The sequence below is a fragment of the Oryx dammah genome, unplaced genomic scaffold (genome assembly GCF_014754425.2).
Source record: "Oryx dammah isolate SB20612 unplaced genomic scaffold, SCBI_Odam_1.1 HiC_scaffold_18, whole genome shotgun sequence".
Classification (NCBI taxonomy): domain Eukaryota; kingdom Metazoa; phylum Chordata; class Mammalia; order Artiodactyla; family Bovidae; genus Oryx; species Oryx dammah.
Window position 1 is genome coordinate 94,310,668 of NW_024070202.1, and position 14,388 is coordinate 94,325,055.

A 14,388-nucleotide genomic window follows, 5' to 3' on the forward strand; every position below is an offset into this window, starting at 1 on the left:
GGGACCCAACACTAAAAGGGAGCAGTCAGAATTCATTTCATGCAGTGAGCAATAGTGAACCCTCCCTTCCTCATTTTAAAACTGATTTCATTTATGGCATCAGCTAGAAGAGGCTGGTTCATGCACTTTTGTGTCTCTCTCTGTCGAGATACCATTTGAGGTCATTCAAGAGACATAAAGTGAAAGTGAAGTCACTCAGTTGTATCCGACTCTTTACGACCCCATGGACTGTAGCCTATCAAGTTCCTCCATCCATGGGATTTTCCAGGCAGGAATACTGGAGTGGGTTGCCATTTCCTTCTCCAGGAGATCTTCCTGACCCAGGGATCAGAACCCAGGTCTCCTGCATTGTAGGCAGACACTTTACCATCTGAGCCACCAGGGAAGTCCATTTAAGAGACATAATACTATCTCTAATCACACTGACATTATAATTCACAATAGCAATTGTTTCCCCTTCCCATTTGCTTCCAACCTTGGAGTGGTTCAAGCTGCCTGGAGCTGTGGTGCTGCAATTGGGCCCTGCCAGTCAGCTAATTAAGCTCCTTGACCTGAAGAAGCCTGATAAATGGATGGTGCCCTCAGGAACATTTGGCCTCTGAATGATCTTAAATGGTTTAAATGAATAGGGGCGAGCTGGGAAGAGGAGAGGAGAGGTGAGTAGACACACAGCCAGACAGAAGGGTAATTTTCTGGCCTCTTTTTCCTTCCAGTTCAGCACTGGGAAAGGCAGCCGGCGGCCGGCCATTTGGCTGAATGCAGGCCTCCATGCCCGGGAGTGGATCGCACCGGCCACGGCAATCTGGACTGCGAGAAAGGTCATGTCGCCTCATATTAGCCCAGAATTCTGCAGGGCCAGGGGTGCCCTGTACTGTACTATGCAGCTGTGCCTGGGGTGGGGGTATGGTAGGTTAGGAGGATACTCTCACAGGAACAATAGGCTGGGGGTGTCTTTTCAAATTGGCGAATCAAAAGATCAGAACCCCACAGTCAGCCTCATAGTTTAGCTAAATGGCAATGTCCGCTCATAGCAGTGAGCATACTAATGAGCTGTAGCGGTGGCCCCGAAACACTGACACATAATCAGTCCTGCAGGAAGGGAGCAGGGCCTTCTCAGCAGCAAGGCTCAGATAATTTTTACCTTCAGTCCCTTTCAGGCTCCCCTGGCCCTCAGGGACCTCATGCTATCTCCATGCTCTGTCCCTCTGGAAAGTCTAGTTTAAGCCAGTTCCAAGGAGGTGGGGTGGTGTGAGTGGAGGATCCATCTTCCCCAACCTTAGCACAGGGGCTCATATTCCTAATAACTATTATGATGTGTGATTCTCCCTTCCCTTGCTCCTAACCCCTGGAAGGAAGAATAAACCAGGCAGCCCAGGACTCATTGAAGTTGATGTCATCAGGTAGCCATGTTCCCTCAGATTTTGAAGTGCTCTGTGGGCTTTGCAGAGAGCTGCACCTACAAGGGTGGCAGGGAGACTGCCAGAGGGTAGATGCTGTTCTAGGAGCTGGGCATCTGGGGAAGATACTCTGACTTTGATCTAGCAACCCAGCCTGCAAAGACATAGCTGACAAGCATTTTGTCTTTGCTTAGATTGCATGTGATTATGGGAGAGATCTGGTCATCACCTCCATCTTGAAGAAAATGGATATTTTCTTGTTGCCGGTGGCCAATCCTGATGGATATGTGTACACTCATACTCACGTGAGTAATACTGACAGGTGGGCTGGGCTTGGAGTTAAGACCTGTTTGTTGATTTCCTTGCTTTGTGACTGCGTAGACCTTTTATCTATGACCTTAGATAAAAATTCCATAAAATGTGCACTTTAGGAGCTTCCTTGGGGGAGTCTCATTTTCCAGTCATTCTCTGGGCTGAGGATTACCAGGGAATGTTTTTTTTTTCTTATAGAGAATTGTCTAATGAACTCCCTATTATGGATCTTGAACAATTATCAACACTTTACCAATCTTCTTTTCATTTCTTTCCCTCCCACATATTTTTTTTTTCCCTGACGTATTTTAAAGCAAATCCCTGACATCAGGTTACTTCATTCAAAACTTCTTTAGTCTTCATCTCTAGTTGATGATAATTAAAACACTACCACTATCAACAGTAAAAAAATTGGGTGGAAGTTTTTCAATGTCATCTGATATCCCTAATTATCTTTAAAATGTCTTTTGAGTCAATTTGTTGAAATTAGGATCCAAATAAGGTCTGTACCTGTGTTTGGTTGTTACAACTGTGCAGGCTTTTTAATTATACGACGTCTTCCCCACCCCTGCCCTGCCCCCACATGTCTTTTAGAATGACATTCATTTGTTGGAGAAACCCAAGTAAATTGTCATGTAGAGTCACATTATGAATTTGCCTGATGACTTCTTTGTTCTGTGCCATTTAATTTATTCCCTCATCCCGTGTTTCCTGTTCACTTGTGGTCAGATCTAGATGCTCGATTGGAGTCAGGTCAGTTTTTTAGGCAAGGGTTAAATAGTTGCTGTGCACTTGCTATCACATCAGTTATCACTGAGGCTGATAATGTCCATTTGTTCCACTTTGACTGAAGCTCTAAATTATTCAGTGGTTCAGGTGGCATCAGGTCATTTTGGGGAAGTCCTTTTCTCCCGATCAGGAGGCTAATTCTCCCTTCTTGGGAAGGAGAGGAGACTCTGCAGTTACAGAAGTCTGAAACCCTGATGATCCTCCAGATCTCTGAAGTTGCCTCCAGAACTTCAGGCAGCTTGCCCCATCCATGGTGCCATCTCTATAATAGGCCCCCCAAAGAAAATCTTCACCTCTTCTGTGCCCTGACCCATCTCTGAATGCTGTTTCTTCCTTGGTGAATTTTTCAGAACCGATTATGGAGGAAGACACGGTCTGTAAATCCTGGAAGCACCTGCATTGGTACTGATCCAAATAGAAATTGGAATTCTCATTTTGGAGGTAGGTGGGGGAGAGAGTTATTAAATCCTGATACCTCTGGGTAGGCTGGTCCTCAGGTCTCTGAGCTGGCAGTGAGGGAACTGGTTTGTAGGCTATCTCCATTGCTGGTTCACTGAGAAACTGGGCAAATCCCTTATTCTGTGTATCACTCTATATTATTGTTCACTGTAATTTTTTTTTTCTCTTTTTGTTCACTGTAATTTTGAAAGGGAATGACTGAGCAGTTTCTGTCCTCCTGAGAGAACACTATTATCTTTAAAACTATTCTATCTTATACAAATCCATGGGCTGACCTTCTACCTGGCCGTCCTGGTTCCTGGGCAAGTTACTGAGCGGTGGAATGGCTCTTGGTGGTAACAGGAGAGCAGTTAGCACTATTACCCCAACAGGCAGGATAACGTTGTGAAGATTAAACTATACCAGTTTACCCTTCAGTTCAGTTCAGTCGCTCAGTTGTGTCTGACTCTTTGCGACTCCATGAATCGCAGCACGCCAGGCCTCCCTGTCCATCACCAACTCCCGGAGTTCACTCAGATTCATTTCCCGGAGTTCACTCAGATTCATTTCCATCGAGTCAGTGATGCCATCCAGCAATCTCATCCTCTGTCGTCCCCTTCTCCTCCTGCACCCAATCCCTCCCAACATCAGAATCTTTTCCAATGAGTCAACTCTTTGCATGAGGTGGCCAAAGTACTGGAGCTTCAGCTTTAGCATCATTCCTTCCAAAGAAATCCCAGGGCTGATCTCCTTCAGAATGGACTGGTTGGATCTCCTTGCAGTTCAGGGGACTCTCAAGAGTCTTCTCCAACACCACAGTTCAAAAGCATCAATTCTTTGGCACTCAGCCTTTTTCACAGTCCAACTCTCACATCCATACATGACCACAGGAAAAACCATAGCCTTGACTAGACGGACCTTTGTGGGCGAAGTAATATCTCTGCTTTTCAATGTGCTATCTAGGTTGGTCATAACTTTTCTTCCAAGGAGTAAGCATCTTTTAATTTTATGGCTGCAGTCACCATCTGCAGTGATTTTGGAGCCCAAAACAATAAAGTCTGTCACTGTTTCCACTGTTTCCCCATCTATTTCCCATGAAGTGATGGGACCAGATGCCATGATCTTAGTTTTCTGAATGTTGAGCTTTAAGCCAACTTTTTCACTCTCCTCTTTCGCTTTCATCAAGAGGCTTTTTAGTTCCTCTTCACTTTCTGCCATAAGGGTGGTGTCATCTGCATATCTGAGGTTATTGATATTTCTCCCAGCAATCTTGGTTCCAGCTTGTGCTTTTTCCAGTCCAGCATTTCTCATGATGTACTCTGCATATAAGTTAAATAATCAGGGTGACAATATACAGTCTTGACGTACTCCTTTTCCTATTTGGAACCAGTCTGTTCCACGTCCAGTTCTAACTGTTGCTTTCTGACCTGCATACAGATTTCTCAAGAGGCAGGTCAGGTGGTCCGGTATTCCCATCTGTTTCAGAATTTTCCACAGTTTATTGTGATCCACACAGTCAAAGGCTTTGGCATAGTCAATAAAGCAGAAATAGATGTTTTTCTGGAACTCTCTTGCTTTTTCCATGATGCAGTGGATGTTGGCAATTTGATCTCTGGTTCCTCTGCCTTTTCTAAAACCAGCTTGAACATCAGGAAGTTCACGGTTCACGTATTGCTGAAGCCTGGCTTGCAGAATTTTGAGCATTACTTTACTAGCATGTGAGATGAGTGCAATTGTGCGGTAGTTTGAGCATTCTTTGGCATTGCCTTTCTTTGGGATTGGAATGAAAACTGACCTTTTCCAGTCCTGTGGCCACTGCTGACTTTTCCAAATTTGCTGGCTTACTGATTGCAGCACTTTGACAGCATCATCTTTCAGGCTTTGAAATAGCTCAACTGGAATGCCATCACCTCCACTAGCTTTGTTCATAGTGATGCTTTCTAAGGCCCATTTGACTTCGTATTCCAGGATGTCTGGCTCTAGATTAGTGATCACACCATCGTGATTATCTGGGTCGTGAAGATCTTTTTTGTACAGTTCTGTGTATTCTTGCCACCTCTTCTTAATATCTTTTGCTTCTGTTAGGTCCATACCATTTCTGTCCTTTATTGAGCCCATCTATGCATGAAATGTTCCCTTGGTATCTCTAATTTTCTTGAAGAGATCTCTAGTCTTTCCCATTCTGTTCTTTTCTTCTATTTCTTTGCATTGATTGCTGAAGAAGGCTTTCTTACCTCTTCTTGCTATTCTTTGGAATTCTGCATTCAGATGCTTATATCTTTCCTTTTCTCCTTTGCTTTTTGCTTCTCTTCTTTTCACAGCTATTTGTAAGGCCTCCCCAGACAGCCATTTTGCTTTTTTGCATTTCTTTTCCATGGGAATGGTCTTGATTCCTGTCTCCTGTACCATGTCACGAACCTCATTCCATAGTTCATCAGGCACTCTATCTATCAGATCTAGGCCTTAAAAATCTATTTCTCACTTCTACTGTATAATCATAAGGGATTTGATTTAGGTCATGCCTGAATGGTCTAGCAGTTTTCCCTACTTTCTTCAATTTAAGTCTGAATTTGGTAATAAGGAGTTCATGATCTGAGCCACAGTCAGCTCCTGGTCTTGTTTTTGTTGACTGTATAGAGCTTCTCCATCTTTGGCTGCAAAGAATATAACCAGTCTGATTTCAGTGTTGACCATCTGGTGATGTCCCTGTGTAGAGTCTTCTCTTGTGTTGTTGGAAGAGGGTGTTTGCTATGACCAGTGCATTTTCTTGGCAAGACTCTAATAGTCTTTGCCCTGCTTCATTCCGCATTCCAAGGCCAAATTTGCCTGTTACTCCAGGTGTTTCTTGACTTCCTACTTTTGCATTCCAGTCCCCTATAATGAAAAGGACATCTTTTTTAGGTGTTAGTTTACCCTTAGATGTATAAATATGAACCTCTGCCCTTTGATGTTATGGAAAGAGAATGAGAATTAGGAGATGTGGGTTCTGAGTTCTAGCTATGTAAAAATCACCCCCACAGTAGTGCCAACTATATGCTATATAGCTTCCCATATATTATCTTATTTATTCTTCTGACCTAGAGAGTGAGTTTTCTTATTGGAAATGGGACAATGGAAGCTCAGCGACAATCTCAAGAGCATACGGTTGATGAAATTTAGGATCTAAACTCACTTTTCAATTCCAAATTCTGGTGGTTCTCTTTCACTGTTCCACAGCTGTACTGATGTTTTGCTTTTGATGTGATGTTTTAATGTAATGGTTTTAATTTTCTTACTTGCAAAGAAATACCACACAAACCATTGGGGGAAAAATAATGTGATTGTGGGAAAGGAGCTGATAAAAATGTGGCAACTGAGGGCATCAAAGCTAAGTCACAACAGGGATGCTTTCACATACATATCAGATACCTTTGGGGGCTATATTGTGAAGTAATACAGAAGGCAATAATTTAAAATATCTGTCAAATAATCAAGAGATTTTAGCCACAACAATAGATTATTTTTGGCAGCACTTGGCCATTAAGATCTGAACCAAGAGAATTAGTTGGAGAATAAATGGAGTCATTTTCATTATTAATTAGTATTCATATTAATTATCAAGAATACATATTAATTACTCATTGTAAAATATGACATTAATTGTTGGTGATACAGTACAAGGTCAACTCTATCCATTTAAAGGAGTCTTATTAATTTTCCTGCTCAACACTGGCAGATTCAGCACCCCACTTCCACACCCTCCCCACAATATATACACATTGCAGACTAGATTCTCAGGGTAGCCAGCAGTGACCTGGGCACGCTTTCTGCCTCTCCTCTGGGTGGAGAATCCTGCATTTCTCTTTCCTTAGCCCATGGGTTAACGTTTCTGCTTGGGTCACTGCCCACAGGAGTGGGAACCAGTAGGGACCCTTGCTCTGACGTGTATCATGGACCCCATGCCCATTCAGAAGTGGAGGTGAAATTGGTGGCAGATTTCATTGCAAATCATGGGGACTTCAAATGCTTCATCGACCTGCACAGCTACTTGCAGCTGGTGATGTATCCATACGGCTACACGACTATGAGAACCGGGGATGCTGATGAACTGGTAAGTGGTATATGTGTCTCCTCTATGTGCTGGTACAGTGGTGGTTCTCAAGCTTTGTAGAGAAAGTCCAGAAGCTGGGCTTGTTTCCAGAAGGGCCCAGTGTTCTCTCTCTGTTCTCTGCAATGTGCCATCAGGCCTACTGGGAACAGGAAGAAGGTGATCCCCCTTATTTCTGTGTTTGCTGTGAGTTCCAAGATCTACACTGGATGCTGTTTTTCCTTCTCACTTGTCTTTCTGACCAAAATGTATTGCAGATCCACTGCTCGTCAAGAACTGTGGGTGGCATTGTGGTGGGCAGGGGGGAGGTACTCCTCACTCGGGGTGTGGTCCCAGGGGTGCTCTGTGCTGCATGCAGTGTTTCACCCCAGGATGTGAGCAGACACTTGGGGTGAACTCCCTGGAGTGGGCCTGACATCTGCAGAGTGACTGCAGGCCTCTCTCTCTGCTGGTGTGCGTGAGTGTGCCCCTCTGCCGGGGGTCACAGCTACAGGGCTTATGACTAGGTGTGGGCTAGATTCTGGTCTCAAGCAGGTCCTCTGTGTAGGGCACATCTATATATGGTGGCCCTGTCTCCACCTCCACTCTGAGAACACCCAGACTCTTAAAACTCTGGAACATACTTGCCCTTCCGCTGTCTTCATGAACATGACAGTGCCTTCGCTCAGGTTAGGTGAGCATGGTGATGCCTTTACTAGATTTCTAATGGGCTGGGGAGCAGCCCTCCAGATCTGCAAAGAGCGCAATACAGCACCCCACCTTGAGTTTATAATACACCTGTTTTCAGAGCACTTATCTGGCCTTCTTCCACCTCTCTCCTTACCCTGGTCCCAAACTGGAAGTAAAGAACTGAGGATGTGATAGAAGGAGTCGGAGGAACCATTACGTTTCTCTCACTTTATAGTTAGGCCTTGGCTCTGGTCAGATGGGAAAGAAGGAGGCCAGAAGGGAACTTTGGGTGGTGGGGAGGGGTTGGGGAGTGGGGGTTCGGGATCTTCCAATCCACTGCAGTACAGAACAGCTGAGAAATGTCTGGCTTCAGAGTCCATTCTTTCTCACTCTAATGATCTCCCTGTTCCTAGGATATGGTGGCGCAGAATGCAGCCAAAGCTATGGCTTCCTTGTCGGGCACTCAGTACCGAGTGGGTCCTGTCGGCTCCACTATCTGTAAGTACTCCCTGAGTTTACTGGTTACTAGGAACACTTGGAGAGGATACTTGAAGCTGGAGAAGAGCCGCAAGACAGCCTTTTTTTTATGTTGTAACCTGTTTTTGTTGCTAGTGATAGGCTGAATTTATGTCAAGTCCTTGTGGTGGTAATTGTGGCAGGCAACCATCTTCATCAAACTGGGGTGGTGGTACCAGGGCGTGGAGGGGACCCCCTCACCTTCCTGTCTGTAATGAACACATGCATAGCAGGCTTGGTTTAGGAGGTCCTCCAGACAGTCATTAGCATTGAGCTGAAAAAACAAAAAAACTCTATGAAGACTCCAGACCTGACAAGGGTCTTGAGACCCATCACCTACAACTCAATCTCAGTTTCAGGAAATACCCTTGTTTTGGTTTCTCGCTGAAGTGTTTCATCTGAGCATTTCACTCTATTCCTGCTGAGATCCTTCTAGTTCCGTTATTCTGTGATCTGATCTTTAAATTTTTAGATCAGATTGAAGGATATGATTGTTTTCCAAGGCCCTAGCTACAAATGGGAAATAGGAACACAAAACATGGGGAGCTAAGCTCCTTTCAAACAAGTGCCCTTCTTCTCCCCCTCTGGCACCTCCTCTGTAAATAGTTTTCCAACAGTTGGTCTGCCCTCAAAGCCCCTGAAAACTTGCCGATATTGCTTTCCTTTTCCATACTGTAACTTGCTCTCCCGTCCTACTTACTTTGCCCTCAACTGCTGTTCTCCTCAGTCTTCCTCTTCTGCGAAGATTCTCCATCCCACCTCCTAGGTCCTCATCTGTACTCTGACCTCAGCACTCTTGTCTGTATTTCACATGCCACCAAGCTGCATAAAACACTTAGCAGGATATTGATGTTTGTGTTGCTAATTGCATCAACAAGCTAGTAATTACTCATGGTTTATCATTACTAGTTGTTGAATGGGAATACCTCTGAGAACAAACACATCAGGAGAGATTCACCACCCTCTATTTAATTAGTCAGAACTGAGCCCTATGCCAGAGAGAGCTAAAGGAACTTGGCAGGAGACTTCTGAGGAGGTCCTCTCCAAAGATCTCTGGAGGTCACCAGATTCCTGGTCTTTGGGTCTAAATGCCAGTTTAAAGAATAGCCTTTTCCTCCCATATCAAAAAACATTCTTCTTCCCAGCTGTGCCCAAAGTAAGAGATACTCATCAGATTGCTCCAACAGAATAGGAGAAAGGCTCTCCTGAGTGTTACCAAGAGACATAATATTTTCTACCTCTTTCAAGAGCCCATCTTCTGTATTTTTAATAGGCTGTGCCTGCCCTCCTTTCTTCCCCTAAATGAAATCAATTTTTGTATAAAAATACTCTAACTCTCTGGGTTAGGGTGTGTAGGATATAAATACTTGACATTTGTTCCTTCAAGTGCTGACCCTTTCCTTAGATTAATCCTTTTAGATGAATTATAATATACATTTTAGATGAATTATAAAATTTGTATATATTATTCAATTATACAAATTATTTGTATTTGTATAAATATAAATAATTCTAAAATGGATTTTCACACTCTCCTTCCTTCTTTGAGCATGTAGAAGAGATTTAAGTTCCTTTCTTCATGACTGAGTGGCCTTCTGGATGTCAGTTGTTGTATCTTGAAAGCCTTCTGTGCTATATTGGACTGTTCAATCCTTTTGCTAAACAGCCGAGCTGGTTTTGCTTCTTTAATTCTTGTGTCTGCTTTCTAGAATTTTCATGTCTCCTTCCTTAGGCCACCTTCCTCTAGCAACCCTTTCCCCTCCTCTTCAGAGATTCTGATCTACTAAGGGCTTAGAAACAAATTCTTTGAGCTTGTTTGGCTCATGGGTAGATTGTGAGTTTTAAGGATGTTCATGACAGCATTGTTTAGTTATAGAAGACTGGGAAGCACCTAAATGTTTATCAGTAGAGTACTGAATAAAAATGTATTTGGTGCATTGCTACAGTGAAATGGAAAAGGAAATGGCAATCCACTCCAGTATTTTTGCTTGGAAAATGCCATGGACAGAGGAGCCTGGCAGGCTACAGTCTATGGGGTCAGAAAGAGTCGGATATGATTAAGCAACTTCACCTCATTTACAGTGAAACATTATGCAGCCCTTAAGTGAATGAGGTGGATCTGTATGTGCTAATAGGAAATAATCTTCAATTGTTAATTGAAAAAAAGAGTGTGCACACCAGTGTTACTGGTATGTTCCCAGTTATGTTTAAAAAAAAGTAGGTAGGTAGACTTAGCAAGGACCCAAGTAAAGTGAAGTTCTTGAATCTGATCACTTTGTTCAGCAGAGGTCCTCTTGCCCTCTTCCTGAATTTAAAACCTGTTCTGAAATACTTGAACTTGCTATGTAACTTGCTGGTATCATAGTCTGTTTCTTATTCAGCATTTTTCTCAAGGTAGAGAAAATCTGTAGGAATTATACAGGAATTTCAGAGAGATTAGGAGAGCCTATTCCATAACCGTAGGGAACATGTAATTGCAGCTGAAGCAGCATCTCTGCTACTGCTGCTGCTAAGTCGCTTCATTCGTGTCCGACTCTGTGTAACCGCATAGAGGGCAGCCCATCAGGCTCCCCCGTCCCTGGGATTCTCCAGGCAAGAACACTGGAGCAGGTTGCCATTTCCTTCTCCAATGCATGAAAGTGAAAAGTGAAAGTGAAGTCGCTCAGTTGTGTCCGACTCTTAGCGACCCCATGGACTGGAGCCCACCAGGCTCCTCCATCCATGGGATTTTCCAGGCAAGAGTACTGGAGTGGGGTGCCATTGCCTTCTCCGTGAAGCAGCATCTCTAGAAAATCACAAATGGTATCATAAGAAACAACGTTCAGAAACAATGGAAAAATGAAGGGACGCATATTTTCATTTAACAGACATGTGTATATTATGGGCTTCCCTGGTAGCTTAGTTGGTAAAGAATTTGCCTGCAATGCAGGAGACTGCCACAACACAAGAGACACAGGTTCAATCCCTGGGTCAGGAAGGTCCCTTGGAGAAGGAAATGGCAGCCCACTCCAGTATTCTTGCCTGAGAAATCCCATGGACAGAGGAGCCTGGTGGGCTACAGTCCATGGGGCCACAAGAATTGCACACAACTGAGCAACTAAACCACCACCACCGTATGTTATATATGTATATATATTACATATATATATATATATATATATAAAACATTCTAACTGAACCCCAAGTAGGTTGAAGAAAGCATGGGCTTTGTCATCAGATGGATTTGAATTCCAGCCCTGCCATTTTCCATCTATATTTTCTTAGACAAAGTATTCTATTCTGAGCCTGGATTTTTTTCTCATCTGAAAAACAAGGATAGTAATACCCACCTCACTGGTTTATTAAAGATTAAATGTAAACTTACCAGTATGATGACTGGCTCATGGTAGATGTTCAACAAATGATAGCTGCTATTGACATTGCTGTTTTATTATTCAGTATCATCTACACTACACCTTTATCCAGTTTCTGCTAGAGTTTGACTGGAAGAAGCAGGAAAACAGGCCTTTTGCCTTTCCTCAGCCTTTTGACAAAGGGAAGTCCCAAGTGCTTCCTTCCCTCTGGGTTGTTAATTACCTCTTGAGATGCAAAAAGTTATCCTAAAATTTAGCAGCTTAAAACAATAAACATAAATTTTCTTATACAGTTTCTGTGTGTCAGGAACTCAAGAGCTGCCTCACTGGGTGGCTCTGGTTCAGGCACTCTCAGGAGGTTGCAGTCAAGATGTCTTCCAGGGTTACAGTCATCTAGAGGCTTAATGGGGCTGAGGGATCTGCTTCTCAGACTCACTCTGGTGCCTGCCAAGTGATTGCTAATTGTTGGCAGTGAGTTTTCCACCACATAGACCTCTTTATAAAGGTCTGCTTGAGTGTTCTTACAACGTAACAGCTGGCTCTATCAGAGCCAGTAATCGAGAGAAAGCAAGGGCAGAAGCCATATTTATGACCTAGCTTTGAAGGGCGCACACTTTCATTTCTGCAGTCAAACAGATCATGTTGGCCCTGTCCAGTGTAGGAGGGCATTACACAAGGATGTGAATACTAGGAGATAAAGATCATTGTGGCTGTGTTGGAGGCTGCCTCCCACACTCTGCAGAGATTGGCTTCCAGTGACCTGAAGGAGTCCAAACAGTGAATTGGTGACAAAATGGAAATGAGGATTTAAAATCTCTTGGATTGAGACTGGTGAAGACCTTCATGGTGCAGGACAGTCTGAGACATAGGGATCAGGTCAACATTTGTGTGTTGTAGGCCTGATGGCTTCCAGAAAGAACTATAGATCACTAAGGAACTACAGGTTGGCAGAGCTCCTAGCCCCATCCCATCTAACCCTGAAAGGAACTAGGCTTCAAAGTGTTTTCTCTTTTTGACTTAACAGATACATCTAGTGGGAACAGTGCTGACTGGGCATATGATAATGGCATCAAGTACGCATTCACTTTTGAGTTGAGAGATACTGGTTTCTATGCCTTCACTCTGCCAGCCGACCAGATTATCCCCACTGCACAGGAGACCTGGCTGGGGCTGAAGACCATCATGGAGCATGTGCAGAACAACATCTAGAAGAGAGCCTTGTTCTGTCTACATCTTATATTCCCTTGTCCACACACACACAGAGGCCATTATTAAAGAGAGCTTATTCCTTCACACGTGAGTCGGAGTCTTCTGGCTTTGTAGAGAACACAGGTCAGCCACCTGCCAGCCCCCTTCCTTGTAGTTTGTGCATTCTGGCCGTGTGCTGAGAGAAGCACTTCAGCCAGCCTGCTGTGTTTTGGTTCCGCTGTTTCACTGAGCCCTCTGTATGCCTTTCTTTCCACGTAGCTGGGTGGGCAAGCCACACTTAGGATCAACCCTTGCTGGGTGGCATGTCTCTACCTCATGTTTAGATCAAAAGGAGTGTGAGATGGTTCTCTAGTTTCATCTGATCTAGCCACACCCATGGCCTTGCTCTGGTGGGGGCCCCAAGGGAAGTGCTGTGGGAGGTAATGCTTGTCTTTTAGACTGGTCTCGCAGATGTCATAGAACTTCCTTTAACTGATCTCACTCCTTCTTGAACATATTTTTCTTTGAAAAATAAATCCCATAGGGTCATCAGTACAGGTCATCCCCTTTTTTTGTTTTTGTTCACTCTTAGTCTGAATATAAAATATAGACTCACATCTCATCACTGGGTCAAAAATTCCCAGATATTACAATTCTGATCACATTCTCCCCTTTATTATTCAGTGTAACTGGGATCCAGAAGGTGATCTGTGTCCTCATAGGTACTGCTCACTCAGAAAGCCTGGATTAAGCGCTGATCTAATCTAATAGCAGGATAGCTAAATTATCCCCATCTGTCCTGATGGGCTCACCTCTACTTTGCCTTTTGAACTTCAGAGATCTTTCTCTCACCCTGTTGGTCCTAAATTACACTTCTGGCTTGAGTAATCTTACTACACTTGCACATCCCTATTTGTTCTCTGGTGTACCTTGTGTTTCCTTCTCCTGGTTTTCATTTTTTGGTTTTGATCTTTAAAGTTGCTTTTTCTATTTTGCATCCTGGACCTTGAGTAGCAAGGTGGAGCAAAGATTCATCAGTCAGGCTCCTCTTGTTACATTCTTCCTTAGCATATACCATCTGCCTCTTTTATTTTCTCTCTCTCTTTTATTAAATTTGCTCTTTTCAAACATGTCTGTAAATCTTACCCTTCTGCCTAGGATTTGTGCAGCATCTGGTATGTCCTCATAAGCCAATAAATATTCAATATGAGTCTCCTGATCATCTTCTATTCTTTGCCTTCACCTGAATGGAACCAAGCCATGGTTTTGAATATGCAGCTCTTTATAATGTCAAAAAGTCAATTTTAATCCCTGTCCATATCACATGACATATCCTTCTCCATCAGGCTGAGGGCCCTCCAGGGTAATGTTACCTTGGTGACTGCGCTCTGGTCCTGGGTCTAGTTCTTAGTTTTTCAGCTCAGAGGCTTGATATTTTTTGTGTCTGTATTGATTAGACTTGGGGATGCTGACTCACGCCTACAGAGCTCAGATGAGGCACATGATAAAATCAGAATACAAATTTATTAATTTACATCATGGCATGTAACTGTTTAGTGGATTGGGTCCTCACGTCGGCCTGAACAGTACATTCTCTCCCTGTAGGCAAAGATACATGGGAAGCCAAATTATAATCAGA

At 43.6% G+C, this 14,388-nt stretch overlaps 1 protein-coding gene across 4 annotated transcripts in view; it reads left to right on the forward strand.

Moving 5' to 3' along the window:
• LOC120877350 (carboxypeptidase A5) overlaps positions 1–14,388 on the forward strand; it is a 93,589-nt gene that overhangs the window by 32,329 nt on the left and 46,872 nt on the right. For 2 of the 4 annotated variants that reach the window (XM_040259636.1, XM_040259635.1), the window contains 6 exons: positions 714–818; positions 1,592–1,702; positions 2,849–2,939; positions 6,827–7,026; positions 8,106–8,190; positions 12,586–12,854. In XM_040259636.1, coding sequence (XP_040115570.1) covers positions 714–818; positions 1,592–1,702; positions 2,849–2,939; positions 6,827–7,026; positions 8,106–8,190; positions 12,586–12,770 — 777 coding nt within the window. In that variant the 3' untranslated portion in view covers positions 12,771–12,854. Of the gene's footprint in view, positions 1–713; positions 819–1,591; positions 1,703–2,848; positions 2,940–6,826; positions 7,027–8,105; positions 8,191–12,585; positions 12,858–14,388 lie in introns of those variants that run through there. The other 2 variants (XR_005724316.1, XM_040259634.1) reach the window with 2 other exon arrangements.